General features: G+C 34.1%; 1 protein-coding gene across 1 annotated transcript; it reads left to right on the top strand.

Annotated features, from left to right (window-relative positions):
* Positions 1-886: 886 nt before the first annotated feature.
* Positions 887-13,009, top strand: LOC113168308 (low affinity immunoglobulin gamma Fc region receptor II-like). The gene is made up of 6 exons (XM_033326523.1): positions 887-917; positions 1,507-1,569; positions 1,916-2,167; positions 2,363-2,611; positions 10,740-10,988; positions 12,945-13,009. Exons 1-6 carry the CDS (start codon positions 887-889, stop codon positions 13,007-13,009), a joined length of 909 nt encoding a protein of 302 aa, XP_033182414.1.
* The last annotated feature ends 3,772 nt before the right edge of the window (positions 13,010-16,781 follow it).

The following is a 16,781-nucleotide window of genomic DNA, read 5'->3' as shown; positions in this document are numbered from 1 at the left end:
TAAACCTTTCTTTTACCCTAACTAAAGTGCTTACAGTAGGTGATTCAGCACACAAGCCTGTGGGGAGCCAGTGTTAAGGATGATTGCTAGAGAAAGGTGAGGCCGTACTGTGACCATCTGTGGGTGGTCGCTGAGGAATTCTCAGCGACATGATGTGGCTCTGACACTTGCCAGCAGTCATTTAAATTGATAATGGTGGTCTTTTTTGGGATAGGGATAATAGTGGAGTTCAGGCAGGATGCGACAGTGGCCTGTTTTTAGGACTAGTTAAATATAAGACCCCATAAGCTGAGCTCCCATTACCCACTACAATATAAAGTAAGCGTTATCAGGACTTTGAATCATAGAGCTGAAAACATCCCTTACCTTCACAGAAGTCAATAAGACAGCTCTCAAGGCTGATGAATTTTCTTGGTCCAAGAATCTCAGAACATCTTTTGGAAAAGACCTGTTCACCTGAGCATGTTACTGAGGGTGGCTTTTTAAAAAGGGAGAGCTCATTGCTCTATGTCCTTTTCCAGTACCTGGTACCTGCTCTGGTACTCACACAACAAGTCTGAAACACACCAGAATGTCCTTATCGGTCACAAATAAGCTGCTGTAAAACATTATTATTTATTTAAGCTAAAAGTGAAACTTAAAAAAAAAACATTTATTATTATTATTATTTTATGAATTAATAAAAAAGTATTCTATGTAATTCACAAGATAGAAACATAAAAAATACATAAAAATCCCCCACAGCAACTGGTATGGTAGCAACAGTTGCATAAAGTCGTACTGCTATAATTGTTGTGGCCTCTACTCTACACAGGAAAAGGAAGTCCTTAACTTACACACTATTTTACTTTTACTCAGTCTGATGCTCACTCAGCAGCAAGACAGTATGGAGGTCACAGTGTTCTACATCAGACTGTGTAAGTACTGATTCACATATTTGTATTTAAAGTAAAATCTGAAAATGTGCATATAATTAATTAAGTTTCTTAAGATTCATGTTAACCATACTAAATATATCATTATATATAGATTTTATTTATTTCATTTAGCAGCTTAATAGATGTCTTTGTGTTTGCTGTGTCTACTCCTTACAAATCTCTGTGTGTTTGTATATGGTACAGAACTTTACATACACTCCACTCTAGCCTATGTATAATTTAAAATTAACTTAATTTTAACTTAAACACAAACTGTACGTTGTTGAACATTATGTGACTATAATAAACATTGTATAGTCCTTATAATTGAGTAGTGTGTATTATCAATACATATCACTTTCCTGTTTAATACATAACTAGAAATAAACATTTCATCATCATACATTAAAACAGACAAAATTGTGTTAATGATGATGATTTGATTACTAACTACTATAAAACATTATATTATATTTAAATACTAATAAGAATGTCTGATAGTGACATTTCTGTCATCTATAGTATGTGTGTTTCAGCAGTGTAGTTCTACATATAAAGATATTTATATCTGACAATGTTTTTTCTCCAGTGTTTAATTTGTTCTTGCTGCTCACTGCTCAAGGTCAGAACAGTTCTGATGTGCAGAAAGCTGGTAAGTTAAGATTTATTTAATATTATATTATATTATATATATATATATATATATATATATATATATATATATATATATATATATATATATATATATATATATATATATATATATATATATATATATATATATATAATATTATAATATTTATATTTTTATATCTCTTTAACTTAAAAAAAAAGACTACAAGAAGCTTTAATTATTTACTCTAAGATCAATGAATGAACACCCAAAACAGCATTACTTTGTGTTCAGCATGGAACTTATTTTTCTAGAGAAAAAATCTAATTTGGAACTCTTGGAACTAGGTTTCTTACTTTTATGTCCTTACTTTTCTCTGTCACAGGCAGAGCTTCTATTCATATCAATCCAAACAGGCTGCAGTTCTTTGAATATGAATCCATCTCATTAAGTTGTGTTCGCTCTCATGGACCAACTGAATGGAGAGTGATGAAAAAGCTTTCCTCAAATTCTCCTCAGTGGGAAACATCGACAGGATTGATGGATATTAAACCTGCCTTTGTATCACACAGTGGAGAATACTTTTGTGAAAATGAAGAAGGAGAGCGAAGCAACACTGTCAACATCAGTGTCACTGGTATGTTCAGCAACTGTTAACTCAAGAAATGTTATAATTTACAGAAATGGCAAAATGCAGCTGATAACTTCAGTAAAATGTTGAAAGTGTCGTTTAAATTAATATTCTATACTTAGATATTTTGACCAGGTGCAAATTTAGTAATTGTACGTAACATTGAACCACAGAGGTAAATTTTTTGTTTTGTTTTTACAGCTGGTGATGTGATCTTGGAGAGTCCTACTCTACCTGTGATGGAGGGAGAAACTGTGACTCTAACTTGTAGGAAACTGAGAACATCCTCCAAACTCCCAGCTGATTTCTATAAAAATGGCAACTTAATTAATACTGGATATACAGGAGAGATGACCATTCACAATGTTTCTATGTCTGATGAAGGATTCTACAAATGCAGCATCTTAGGATCTCAATGTAAATCACCGGAGAGCTGGCTGGCTGTTACAGGTGAGGCATGTAAGAAGAAGAAAATACTCAATTAAAGTAAATCCTCTGGTTCTCATGTCGAAGTGTTTTAGGATGAGACGCTAAACCCAAAGCTGTAAACTCCAAAGTCTTCCTGTGATACAAAATCCCATGCGTTAGAATATTTGTACTACTGTTGTTGTATTGTATTGTTCTACTGATACACTGAGCTCCTCTCTTCTATCCATTCAAATGCTACCATTGAATTAACATTAACTTAAAGGATTATTGATTAATTAATTAATTAATTAATTAATTAATTAATTAATTAACTATAACTACTAACTTACTATACTTACTGTTTGTGTACTGTGTACATTTTCTAATGGCATATATTACTCCACCTCAAGGGACAACAACTCAAAATGGCCAAGAGACTTTTCCAATTCCTCTCCACCCTGGATCCGTTCAACTCTCCACTGTGTTATCAGTTGTCTTCACCTTTTTGTCTGTGGTTGTGCTGCTGTTGGCCGTGGGACTACTTCAGCGTTACAAACACAGAGGTACAGAAAATACATTTCTATTATGACTGTCTAGCAATTAAAAAATGTAATCAAATTAATTACATGAATTAACTTAAATGAATCCTATACAACAATTTATAGCAAAACTATTTTTAAAACATTTCAATCCAAATACATTTTTAAATCAATGTGAATCAATTAACAAGCTACATAGACTCTGGGGCTCAACATCTCTTTTATGTCAAAATTATATTCTGAAATAAGATTTTTCCACTATTCAGATGCAATGATGGACACAGCAATAAAGATCTGATCTGAAACCTTTAGAGAATAATGCTGTTATCATCACTTTCATCTGCTCATGTTTTAATATTGTATTGAAACAATGGAAGCATCATTATCTGACATAGTGGCACGAGTGTTAACGAACACAATTTGCAACGTTTCTAAAACTATAATGTATGTGTTCACTCTTAATATAGTTAGCATGCCCTGTACTCAAACAGTGAAGTATCTACAAAGCACAGCTTTAGGTTTCAATATCCAATGTTGCATTCCAGTTTTCAGTTTTGTGACTAAAGTGGTATTAATGTTTTAATTGGCACAGGAACTTACTACACTTGGTTGAAGTCTAGATCTTGTAAGCCTGTGGGCTGGCTTAAGAAAGAAAAATGTGACAGTCACTTCACACACACACACACTTTTCTTTTACCCTAACCAAAGTGCTTTACTTCCTAAACTCAATCTGACGGGGGACCCAGTTGGGTCTGTTTGTCAGCCCTGCACATTGTGCTTCCTTAATTCTCAAGAACCCCTGCAACACGCTTCATTCTTTCCAAAGATATGCTGTATCATACCACAATCCTAATATGATTTTGTTCAGATCAAAAGGGAGGGAAATAATTATTCAAGACACAGTGCTGAAAGTTTGCATCCCATCACAGATCCTTTGTATTAACCATACTTATGTTTACTAACCTAAAAATATTTTTGCCATGTAAGATTAGCTATACCATAACCATTCATAAATTAGAGTTGAGGCCTGTTGTATACACATAGTATTTACCATAACACCAGTCTTCAAATTCACACATAAAAAAATATATATGATCACTGAACAAAACCAAGTCTTTCTACATGTTATTAATGGTGTGTGCCACAGTAGTGTATTTCCTACTGTTGTCTCACATTAAAAAGTTGGATGTGTAGACTCAAATAGTTTTTTTTTCCTTTACCTCTATATAGTTTCATGCTTTTCTTCTGAGCCCCCAACACCAGAGTCAGGTCCAAGTGAGTATGAAAAAGTTAGTCAACACATACCACTTAAACTTTAATATACAGTGGCAAGAAAAACTTTGTGAACCTTTTGGAATTGCATGGTGTTCTGCATTTATTTGTCATAAAATGTGCTCTGATCTTCATCTAACTCACAACAATGGAAAAACACAGTCTGCTGAAAATAATACTACACAAACATTATAAGTTTTCATGTTTTTATTGAACATAACATGTAAACATTCACAGTGCAGGGTTATTCGAGACTTCTCCAAGAACTAATTGGAGTCAGGAGTGAGCCAACCTTTAGTCCAATCAGTGTGATGATATTGGATGTGTTGCTGAAAGCTGTCTGCCCTTTAAAGTTTTGGGTTTACTGGTTTCAAGAAGCACTGGTTGATGTGAACCATGCCTCTCAGAAAATAGCTCTCAGAAGACCTGCGATGAAGAATTGTTGACTTGCATGAAGCTGGAAAATGTCACAAAAGTATCTTCAAAAGCCTTGATGTTCATGTGTCCACGGTGAGAGAGACTGTCTACAAATGGAGAAGGTTCAGCACTGTTGCCACTCTCCCTAGGCGTGGTCGTCCTGTAAAGATGACTGCAAGAGCACAGAGCAGAATGCTGAATGAGGTAAAGAAGAATCCTAGAGTGTCAGCTAAAGACTTACAGAAGTCTCTGGCACATGCCAACATTTTTGTTGACACGTCTACAATAAGGAAAACATCAAACAAGAATGGAGTACATGGGAGGACACCATGGAGGAAGACATTGCATTGAAGTTTGAAAAAGAGCACCTGGATGTTCCACAGCACTACTGGCAAAATATTCTGTGGACAGATGAAACCAAAATTTTGTTGTTTGGAAAAAACATACTAATTGTGGAGAAGAAAATAACAGAGCACATCAACATCAAAACCTCATCTCTACTGTCAAACATGGCGGAGGGAGCAGCATGGTTTGGGGATGTTTTGCTGCCTCAGGGCCTGGACGGATTGTTGTCATTGATGGAAAAATGAATTCCACAGTTGATCAAGACATTTTGCAGGAAAACGTAAGACCATCTGTCCACCAACTGAAGCTCCACAGAGGATGGACATCCCAAGAATATTGCTACACTGAAACAGTTTTGTGAAGAGGAGTGGTCCAAAATTACTCCAGATCGTTGTGCAGGTCTGATCTGCAACTACAGTAAACGGTTATTGCTGCCTAAGGAGGGTCAACCAGTTATTAAGTCCAAAGGTTCACATACTTTTTCCACCCTGCACTGTGAATGTTTACATGTTATGTTCAATAAAAACATGAAAACATATAATGTTGTGTAACATATTTTAAGCAGACGTTTTTCTATTGTTGTGACTTAGATGAAGATCAGAGCACATTTTATGACCAATTAATGCAGAACACTATGAAATTCCAAAAGGTTCACAAAGCTTTTCTTGCCACTGTACTTTTATATTTGTTATAATGTTATCTTTATATGTTTCAGCCTATGAACTGGTTGGTGTGGTGCATCCACAAACAGCTGTATATACTAATGTCAAAAAGCAAAAGAAGAAAACAGGTACTTCATCAACATAACTTTCATGTCCAATACTTACTATGCAATATGTCTACAGACTGCAAACTGTATGAAATGTTTTTATTTTGTATTAAATTCCATCAGTACTTAGTAGAAAGTATTATAGTAGTAATGTGTTAGTGTTGGGCTACTTATTAATACATTATATACAACTGAAATTTGTGTTAAAAATGTGTCTTGACTTGACACCTGTCTATCTACTGTTAACAAATCTTTTTTTTGTCAATTTCTTAGTATTAATATCTGAATAATACAGTGTCTTTGTTTACATTTCAGGTGGTGGAGAAAAAAATGTAGATGATCCGAACAATGTGTTATATGCTGCTGTCACAACAAAGGGGAAGACGAGAGGTATTTTTACACAACAAAGTTTAATAGTTTAAAAGTGGAGCAAAAAGAAATAAAGTTGAAGTGTGAGTTGTAAGTGTGTGTGGTTACTTAAGTGGAACAGCAAACCCAACCTTTTATATCTAGTACGTGTTCATATAAATGCTGTTTAAAATAAAGGCGACTCTGTATATATTTTTTTACTTTAGTGAGTTTTACTTGACCATCACGCTGACATGATATTAATAGGCCACCTCTACAGATAGTGAAAGACAGTGTGGTTTCAACTCAGTGTCTGTAAATAAGACAAGCGTAAGTGTAGAGGCCAATATCTCACCAATACCAAGGGGACATTGACCGAGTCACCTAACACAAAGGACCTACTAATAGGACATGTGTTTTGTTAGTTAATTTGGTTAAAATAGTTGAACCAACTTTAGCAGAGAGCAAAAACATTTTGTTCATATATAAAATATTCTGTTTCTATATGAACTTATTAACACTTAACTTATGCTTATTTGAAATGTGAAATGTACATAGTTTAGTATAAACAGTAGTTTTATTTTTACTTTAACATTTTTCCTTCTTCTTCTCAGTTTCTGAGGCTCATGTGTCAGATCCAAACAAGTCAACATATGCTGTTGTCAGACACTGGAAGTAAAAGAGGTACTTATTGTTGTTCATTATTGTTGTTTTGTGTTTCTGTGCAGTGGATCATTTTATGATTTATGTCTAGTATAGTTTCATTCAGATAATTTAATTAGTATGTATTTTTCCAATTTTTATTTTATGTAAGGTCATCTGTAAGACAATATAATAACAATAATAAATGTGGTCTTTTCTGCACAATAATTGGAACAAATATCCTAAATAGCAATTATAGGAAGAAATTGTGAAGACATGATGAATGACTTAACAAAAATCTGTAAATTAAAATAATGGCTTATTTCATCAACATGTCAGATGTTCGCATTGCATATATTTTTTTTAACTTATTTTACATCTATATCTTTATATATCCTCTAGGTTGCTATGAATAAAAAGATCTCCCTGTTGGAATAATACTGTATCTTTGTTCATATTTCAGATTCTGGAGAAGAAATTGTAGATGGAGAAAAGTCTCTTGGTACATACCATGTGCTGTGCTCAGATAAATACTGTGATGCTTGAACGTTTATGAACCCTTTAGAATTGTTTCTCTTTTTTCCATAAAATCATGATAAGAATTTCAAGAAAGTTGTTGAAACGGAAATCAAATGAATCAAAAATACACCTATTGTTAAATTACTAAATGTGTGTGTCAAAAGTAAGTAAATGAAATTATTGTATCTATAATAAGATAAGATACTTTAGGTTAACACAATACTTTGATAATTTGGAAGTCTTAGTAAAGACTAATACAATAAATTAGGATACACAATTTTTTAAACTTTTTTTTTCTCCTTAAATGTGCTTTTGCTTTGCTTTTTTTGTGTTCTGAAATTAGATGATGTAAAATACAATATGAGAAAACAATAAATGAAAGGTAAAATGTAGTAAGGTGCTGACTAATTCAATGCAGTAAATACAATTTACAGTGGCTACAACTAAACATGACTCACATCTAATTCATCAGGTGCTTTGTACCAGTACTACTACTGATGCCTGCAGTGTGATAAATAGAGGTCAGGTTATGTAGAATGATTCGTATTAATAATTCATGTTTAAAGCAGAATTTTAAGCACTTGATAACAAACTAGTATTGGTTTTTGAACCAAGAGTCAAATGAGTGCCACAATTTTAAGACAATTACACTTCATTTTATTAGTATTATATATTATATTATATAATATTATATATATATATATATATACATTTGTGAGTACTTCCAATTGCGGGGCAAACTAAAGGATAACAATTTTCTATTATATTATAGTTTGTTATTAATAGTTTAAAGTTTGACATGTACTGTTAAAGGCATATTAAAATGGATTGACATCAGTCATGATGTGGTTTATAAGGCTTTCAGCTTCACAGCATCACTGTATTTTTAAAAGGTAGCATGTTATTATTATAGTGCAACAGTTAAACCACTGATCTGTCTGTTCACATGTCTGAAGGCACTGTTTAGTAGAACAGAGCTGCTGCAGCTTAAAAATACACTGTGTGGTCAACTACTAATGTTAACATTTAACATCAGCTTGACCTGACGCAGACACACATCTGCAACATGAACTATAACTGCATATTAATGAAACAGTAAACCAATGACCACAAGATAAGACTTTACTGATCCACCAAAGGGGAAATTCAAGTTTCACAGCAGCAGAGTAAAACTGACATCAAATGTTAAAAGGAACAGAAGAGATTTAATCAAGAATATTGTACTAAAATACAGTATAGAACAGCAATAATAACAATATACAATTAAGGATGTGAGATACAGTAAAAAACAAAGTTTGTAAAATCATGAGGAGCAACAACTTTAAATTGCACTAAATTAACTAGTTTCATAATTGAGAATTCAGGCTGATCAGGTTAACCAGGTCATTTGAGTTTGATGAGATTGATAAAGGCTGAGAAGTCTGAGGTAAGCATGGCCTTCTTTGTTTTCTCCGTCAGGACTAAATTCTTTCCTCCATGTACAGTTCTGGTCCATGATCAGCACAGATGACTCTCCACTCTATTGGAAAAGCCTTCGTCTCAGGGACTCTCCTTCTCATTTCCTGGTCGATTTCAGGTATATATATATATATATATATATATATATATATATATATATATATATATATATATATATATATATATATATATATATATATATATATATATATAAGTCAGTTGTGTGTTCCCAGTACATGTTTCGTTCTGAATAATCCACAATATTCAATATTTACTTTTTCAAACTCAAAGTTTTCCATAGCAGCACTAGTAACCAGATAGCAGGTTAGACAGAAAAACTGAAAAGGACTGATGCCAGTGTGAGAGGACCAGCATTAACAACACTTTTTATTAGGGACTGATATCATTAGGTTATCGGAAAAGGAGATTTAATCTGTAACACTTTAATACATTCACTTTACTGCTCATCAATATATATACACATATATATATATATATATATATGTCCCCCAGACTTTTCTATTCCAAGTTGGCCAATGAGTTTAGAAACTCTGGGTTCTCCTGGAACCTACAGACAGAGGCAGCAGTGGAGAAGTCAGAACAAGATGAGTTGTGCAACAAGAGAGAGACAAGAAACATAAAGGCAAATGTTCTGCACTTATATAGCGCTTTTCTACCTAGCTGGTACTCAAAGCGCTTTACACTGCGTCTCATTCACCCATTCACACACCGATGGCAGAGCTGCTATGCAGCTGATCTGACCTGACTCACCGGGGCTAACTAGGGGGTTCAGAATCTTGCCCAAGGACACTTTGGCATGTGACGTGGCAGGCAGGAATTGAACCACCAATCCTGTGATTGGCAGTCAACTGTTCTACCTATTGAGCCACAGGTACCCAAGGTGGCCTCTAGAGTTGTTGTCTGCTGCATAGTCACTAAAGGGGAGTGGAGAAAACACCAAGCAAAAAATGGTTGATCAAAAATCCAAAAATCGAACCCCAAAAAAACACACAGTTAATAATTTGAAATGCACAGGAAATGTTCAGTCTGGGTCTTAAATCAGAAGTCCAAAAAGAAAGGGTCTAAAACCAGAGAAGTCAGGCAGAGTCATAGTGCTTGGGGCAGAGATCGAGATCTGAAGTCATAACAGAAACATATACACAATCAGAGCTACAGAGTTTAGGCAGAAGATATGATGAAGATTTAGTTATGTGAAGAACAGCAGAGCAATGTAAGTGTGAGAGAGGTGGTTTATATAGCCAAAATTGAGGGCTTGTCAGAATTCCTACTGAGATACTCAAATATGACTAGTCTAGTCATTTTTGCTCTTTGAATTATGCTTCTGCTTGCTCCTCACTGGAACTGTTTGCTACAGATTTTTATGTTTGAAGAACTTTGTTATAGGTGTTTTAGTGTGAACCACTGCATTCTTTCCCAGGACATCCACAATGTAGGAAATTTTCCTGAAGGGGAAAATGAATGGAAAATAACTTTTTTACTAGTCTAGCATTGTGCAGACTAGAAAAAGATCTAAAAGGTCACACAGCATTGCTGCCACTGATAGTTCTCTATTTTTTACAGATTTTTTGAAGAAAGGATTCACTGGTTATCTTTAAAGGCAGGAGGAAAGAAAAGCAACACTGTCAACATCACTGTCACTGGTATGTTTACTGTTCATACACATAGGACAGTTTTTTTCTGGTTTTAGTTCAAAGTTAAGCCATGTTTTGTCCTATTTGTAAGCAGGTTTCATGATATTGTCAGTATTTTGAGAAAGTTAAATATTATTAACAATCTGGACATTTTTATCACAAATGAATTAACATTTAATGTTTGACATGCTGTAAATCTTCATGATCAGATGGTTCTGTGATCCTGGAGAGTCCCGTCTTCCCGTTGCTGGAGGGAGAAGCTGTGACTCTGCACTGCAGAATCAAGAAGACATCATCTGCCCACATGGCTGATTTCTATAAAGATGGCCTCTTCATAGGCACTGGCTCCTTTGGAGAGATGACCATCAAAAAGGTTTTTAAATTTAACGAAGGCTTCTACAAGTGCAGCATCTATGACTTTGGAGACTCACCAGAGAGCTGGCTTAGTGTCAGAAGAGGTGAGATACTAAAGAGCACAGTGCTTACATACTACATTTACATTTATTTATATACCAGACGCTATTAATCAAGGTGACTTACGATTGAGGTACAAAGCAAATATCTAATACAAGGAGACAAACTTTAGAGTAAAACGCTCCAGAAAGAGCCGTTTCATTTTCATGGGGTAAAAGTGTAAAAGTCTTTTTTTTTTTTTTTTTTTGTCATGAAATGTAGAGAAAGAGCGGAAAAGTGTTGAAAAACAAGACATAACATGTTATTTGATTAACTTTGAGGGGGGTAATTTCACAGTTTGACAGAGCTGGTCTTTTCCCTTTATGCTAATACACCTGATGACTGTTAATTCATTCGTCTGCTGCTTGCTTATTTTTACTTTGGCTGTTGACCTGAGGGTAAAACATTAAACCACATACTCAACAGACGTGTGACCTATTTTAAAAGGCGTATCTTAGAGCTTGTTTTTAGATTAGACTTCACATAGGCTGGTGATATTTTGAGCCTCTAAGCATGACTGCCTGTGAAAACCATGGTTGTGGTATATGAACTGCCGTGTTTTTTATTTTCATTTAAATATATGTGAACTGTTGATATAAAACTGTTAAAAAAAAAAAAAAAAAAAACAGAATAATTATTAATATTTTTCTAGGAGATCATCAAATGTGACCAGCACTTTAACAATCACTTGCTTTGATTGTCAATTTTTAAATTAAGTAAAAACTTTTGTCTGAGATGTGAAGGAGTTCGAACAATATTAATTTAGAAAATCCCAAATGTTAGAGGCTCAATAGTAATTTAAGTGTAATGTTGCCTCAGTCACTAGAAGAAGAAGGAAGAACAAGTTCATACCTACTAATGAAATGATCCAGTCTGTGGTACCAACATTACATTCAGACAGTGTGAGTACTGAGACAGTTTGTCTCTGAAAACAAGGTTTCAATTCACTTATACTGAAATAATGTTCAATTGATGACTGATGTTTGTTACAAATAAAATGAGCTGTTTTTTATCATTATTTGATGACAAAGTTATAGCAAGTGGTAAACTGCTTAACTCAAGATAAAACTAATATAAGAACAAATATAATTTACATTTTGATGTATGATACAAAACGTCCTTTATCTCTGCAGTGATTCATTTGTTGTTGCTGCTGTTTGCACAATTTCACCTCAGTTATTCTCAGGATGATGGTAAATTGAAATTACATGATTAACTGCTCGTAGAAAATAAAACTATTGTCCATATTTTGTGTCATGTTACATACACACTTTACGACTTTAAGTCTGTATTTCTGCCTTAGCTAATCATATAAGATTTGATACAATATGTGCTTCTACCTGGGAATCATCAACAGGACCTTGTGAAATTAAAACTGCATTTCTGGAAAGTGAGAGTAGAGAGTACTGGTGTGAACTGGGAGGAGTGAAGAGAAAGTAAGACAGTTAACATCATTGTCAGTGGCATGTAAATAGTAAAACACACAGTTTAGGCATTCACACATTCATCCTGAGGACTGTTTTCCCCATAGTGATAGTGGCTCTGCTTCTGGTTGGACTACTTCACTGTGGGAAACTTGAATTACACAAAAATTAATGATAGTAAGGAGAATACTGATCTAGTCAGCATGCTAATAACTATGCAGCATTTACGTAGTTGCTCTTGTTAATTTGTTTTTGAATGAAAATCTGCTTTAGTAGACTAAAAAGCATCAATCACATTATTAAATAATCACATAATGTTTTCACTGTTTATTTTTTCCATCACAAATGTGTTAACCTTCACTGTTCTATCTACACAAGCTGTAAGACTTACTGTCCTGTTTTGGCATGCCCAAAAACAATTTGACAAAGTTAAGTTAAAGCTACACAGGATTAAATTCTGTAAAGTAAGATTTTCATTTTTACAAAATACATATTCAGTCACTTAATCATTTTTCAAACATGTCTCCTCCATTCTAGGTCCCCTTGTTGGACTACAATATCAGTTTATCACTGAACGCTCATTTGGTGAAGTAAATGTTTGAGATGTGTAGCAAATGGCTTATTTAAAGCAGAGAGCTGAATATGACTGTGTTTGCATGACAGTGTCTAAAAAGAAGAGAGATAAGTATATGGTGCTTAAACATTTTAGCACACTTCTTTATTTTGGAAATTGGAATCTTCAAATGCACATTGTTCTGTTCTCTCTTCTCTTATTTTTTGTTCATATGAGAGGTCCTTTCTGAAAATAAACTAAGCTACTACTTCTACTACTACTACTATGATTAATAATAATAATAATAATAATAATAATAATAATAAAAACCTCATCATTATTAGTACTCTTACTCTGCACAGGAACAGGAAGTCATTCACCCAAATCATAAACTACTGTAGCTCAGTCTGATGTTCAGTCAGTCTGCATCAAGACAAAATGGAAGTCACATTGTTCTGCATCACATTGTGTGACTACTGCCTCCACTTGTCTGAATTTAAATCAGTCTCAAATCTGGTATGTGTATAATTAATTAATTTAACTTTCAGCATTGCAAACATAATCTTCAAATTAGGTTATTTTCAGTAGGCGATATAACACAATAGATCCTCATGTTTATCATGTTTCTATGTGTTCATGTTTGTATGTGTTTATGTAATGTAATTCAAGCACAAATTTCAAATGTATGAATTGAATCTGTGAGGTTATTGGCACAATAACTTAAGATGAAAATAATAAGGATGCAATTAGTTTTGGTCATATGTCACAGTAACTTGACACATTTACATCTGATTGCATGTTTTTATCTCTCAAGATACAATTTTAGATTGCCTGAAACATTATGCATGAACTCTGGGACAACACCTGGCAACAGTCCAGAGATTCCACCTACTCCTTCCCACCCTGTCTCCATTCAGCTCTCCATACCGTTATTTGTCATCATATATGTGTATATTTATAAAGTAAATATACAAAGGTGAACTACACTGTTGTAATAACAACAAAGAAAAAAGAGACAGGTACTTGATATTATAAATAATATGTATATTGTTATTTTACCTCAAAATTACATTGTGTATTAGAACAGTGTTTACAGTAAATGTCACTAGGGCAGATCATACATCAAAAGTTTAATGCGGGAATGTATGCCTGAGTTGGATTTACACTAAAGTTAATGATAAAATGCCAAGTACAAAAGCCCTTACTTGATGCATTTCTCTATTATCTGCAGCAATACTTTGGTGTTTTCTGTAAAATGTATGTGCCTAAAATGAAAGAATAGACTGGTAGTGTAAAACTACAGCCAACATGCAGGTAGTCTACACAGCTAGCTTGGTTAAAATATGTATCAGTTGTGTGACATGCTCAGAAGATGTGCATACCAAAGACGTGGTTGATAAACTTCATGGTCTGGTCAAGACGTGAGTTTGGAACACTTAAACCACCTTGTTCAATCTTCTCCGTCTCTTGACATGTCTGAAGACATGCAGCAAGCAGAGTTGCTGCAGCCTTTAAATATCACCACTGTGACCATACTAATGTCAAAGAAAGTACAGATGAGTTTTTACTTGATGAAGGTCACATTTCAAATATGAAATACTGCACAGACAGAATCCACATATAAATAGACACACAGACGATGTGGTTAATGGTAAATTAACATATTAACATATATTCACACATTTTTTTATCCGCCCTTGTTCACACAAACAGTAAATGCCAATACAGATCTGATGTTGTGACTTTTTATTTAAATACTTGTGATTTCCATTTTAATACATTTGTAAAGCTTATAAAGATGTCTTTAATTATTGATTATGGACTATTTTATCATGCATATTGCTTGGAAGAGTTGCAGTATATTTACAAAAGGTGAATAGGTATGAATAGTACCACATATATATGCAAACTAGTTACATTTAGCAGTTTTATTTTATTTATGTTTTATTGAAATTTGCATTTTTACTGTTCAAAATAAAAAAAAGAAAAAAAAAAAGAAAAACCTCTCAATTCATCCATAGTTAGTTTAGTTTAAAATTCTTGTTTTATCTTATGCTCAAAGTAATAGAAGTATGAACTAACATAAACTTACAGTAGATTACAGAGTAGATTGTAGAAGGAAGAAAAGTCAAAATAGAGATAGCAGAGGCCAAATATACTAACTTTTTGCTTATAGGTATGTTCAAACCCCCCAGCACCAAATACATTTTTTTTCTTTTCCACAAATGTTTCTGTCAAACAGAAACAGTGTGTGTCAGACACAAACTCTAAACTGCTGTGGCCTCCTCACAGGAAAAGGAAGTCCTTCATACTTTCTACATGTCTTTACTCAGTCTTATGTTCAGTTAGTCAGAAGCTGACAACATGGAGGTCACAGCTCTGTGCGTCATATTGTGTGAGTAGCGAGTAGAGTCTCTACTCTTTAGAATTTAAAATTTATCTTAAATCTGAAATAGTTCTATATAAAATGTCCTTAAAATTCAAATCTACTTAAAGTAATGTACTTTTAATCTATTTGTTTTTTATTTGATAAAAGTAGTAAAAACATAGTTTTAAGTCATTAACTTAGTATAGTATAACTTACCATATTACCGTACAATACTAGGGCATACAGTAAGTGATATAAGATTGTAGAATTTTATATATAATTGGATTTATTTCAACAAATTAATGTGTGCCAAACTTTTATTAAACTTAAACTTCTATTATTACAGTAGGTCACATTTAGTGGAGGGTGTAAAATAACAGATTGTGTTATAATGTAGATTTTTCTTATTATATTTATATGTTTTATCTTCTGAACTCAATCACTAGAAGATAAACGTTTCACACAGACACAAGTACTCAAGTACAATAGATTACATGTAGAATAGAGGACAATAAAAGTAGCGTTAGGTTACAGGGGACTGAGGTGAAGAAGGTGCAGGAGTTTAAGTACTTGGGGTCAACAGTTCAGTGTGATGGGGAGTGTTGAAAAGAGGTGAAGAGGAGAGTGCAGGCAGGTTGGAGCAGGTGGAGGAAAGTGTCAGGAGTGTTGTGTGACAGAAGAGTGTCAGCAAGACTCAAATGAAAGGTGTACAAGACAGTGGTGAGACCAGCTCTGCTCTATGGGTTAGAGACGGTAGCAGTGAGAAAGAGACAAGAGGCTGAGATGGAGGTAGCAGAGATGAAGATGTTGAGGTTCTCCTTAGGAGTGACCAGGTTAGACAGAATAAGGAACGAGTACATCAGAGGGACGGCTCACGTTGCCTGTGTTAGCGACAAAGTCAGAGAGGCCAGACTGAGATGGTTCGGACATGTTCAGAGGAGGGATAGTGAGTATATTGGTAGAAGGATGTTGGAGATGGAGCTGCCAGGCAGGAGGGCAAGAGGACGATCAAAGAGGAGATATATGGATGTCTTAACAGAGGACATGAGGTTGGCTAGTGTTAGGGTAGAAGATGCCCATGATAGAGTTAGGTGGAGAAGGATGATTCGCTGTGGCGACCCCTGATGGGAAAAGCCGAAAGAGAAGAAGAAGATCAGATTATCAAGAAAGTTTTAGATACTGAAAATCAAATGAAACAAAAATACACTTTCAAATGTGAAGTTACCACAATAATTTGTCTTAGTCCAAGTAAAGTAAAGGCAAAATACAATTAAGTAAGATAGAAATTTGTTTTACCTTTATATTTTCCTGAAATTTGTTTTCAAGCTCAGAGTTTTGCAAAATACAATAAAAGAAAACAATAATTGAAAGGTAAAATGTATTAAGGTGCTGACTAATTCAGTGCAGTAAATACAATTTACTGTGGCTACAACTGAACATGACTCACATCTAA

Source organism: Anabas testudineus, chromosome 18 (genome assembly GCF_900324465.2).
Source record: "Anabas testudineus chromosome 18, fAnaTes1.2, whole genome shotgun sequence".
Lineage (NCBI taxonomy): Eukaryota > Metazoa > Chordata > Actinopteri > Anabantiformes > Anabantidae > Anabas > Anabas testudineus.
This window is presented reverse-complemented; position numbering and strand designations above follow the sequence as displayed.

What these genes read in the sequence shown, in the direction of transcription:
- LOC113168308 (XM_033326523.1), top strand. Translation starts at nt 887, where the DNA reads ATGGAGGTCACAGTGTTCTACATCAGACTGT. An exon ending in AGTGTTCTACATCAGACTGT is followed by an intron (nt 918 to 1,506) that starts GTAAGTACTGAT and finishes TTTTTTCTCCAG; the next exon opens with TGTTTAATTTGTTCTTGCTG. An exon ending in GAGCTGGCTGGCTGTTACAG is followed by an intron (nt 2,612 to 10,739) that starts GTGAGGCATGTA and finishes CTTCATGATCAG; the next exon opens with ATGGTTCTGTGATCCTGGAG.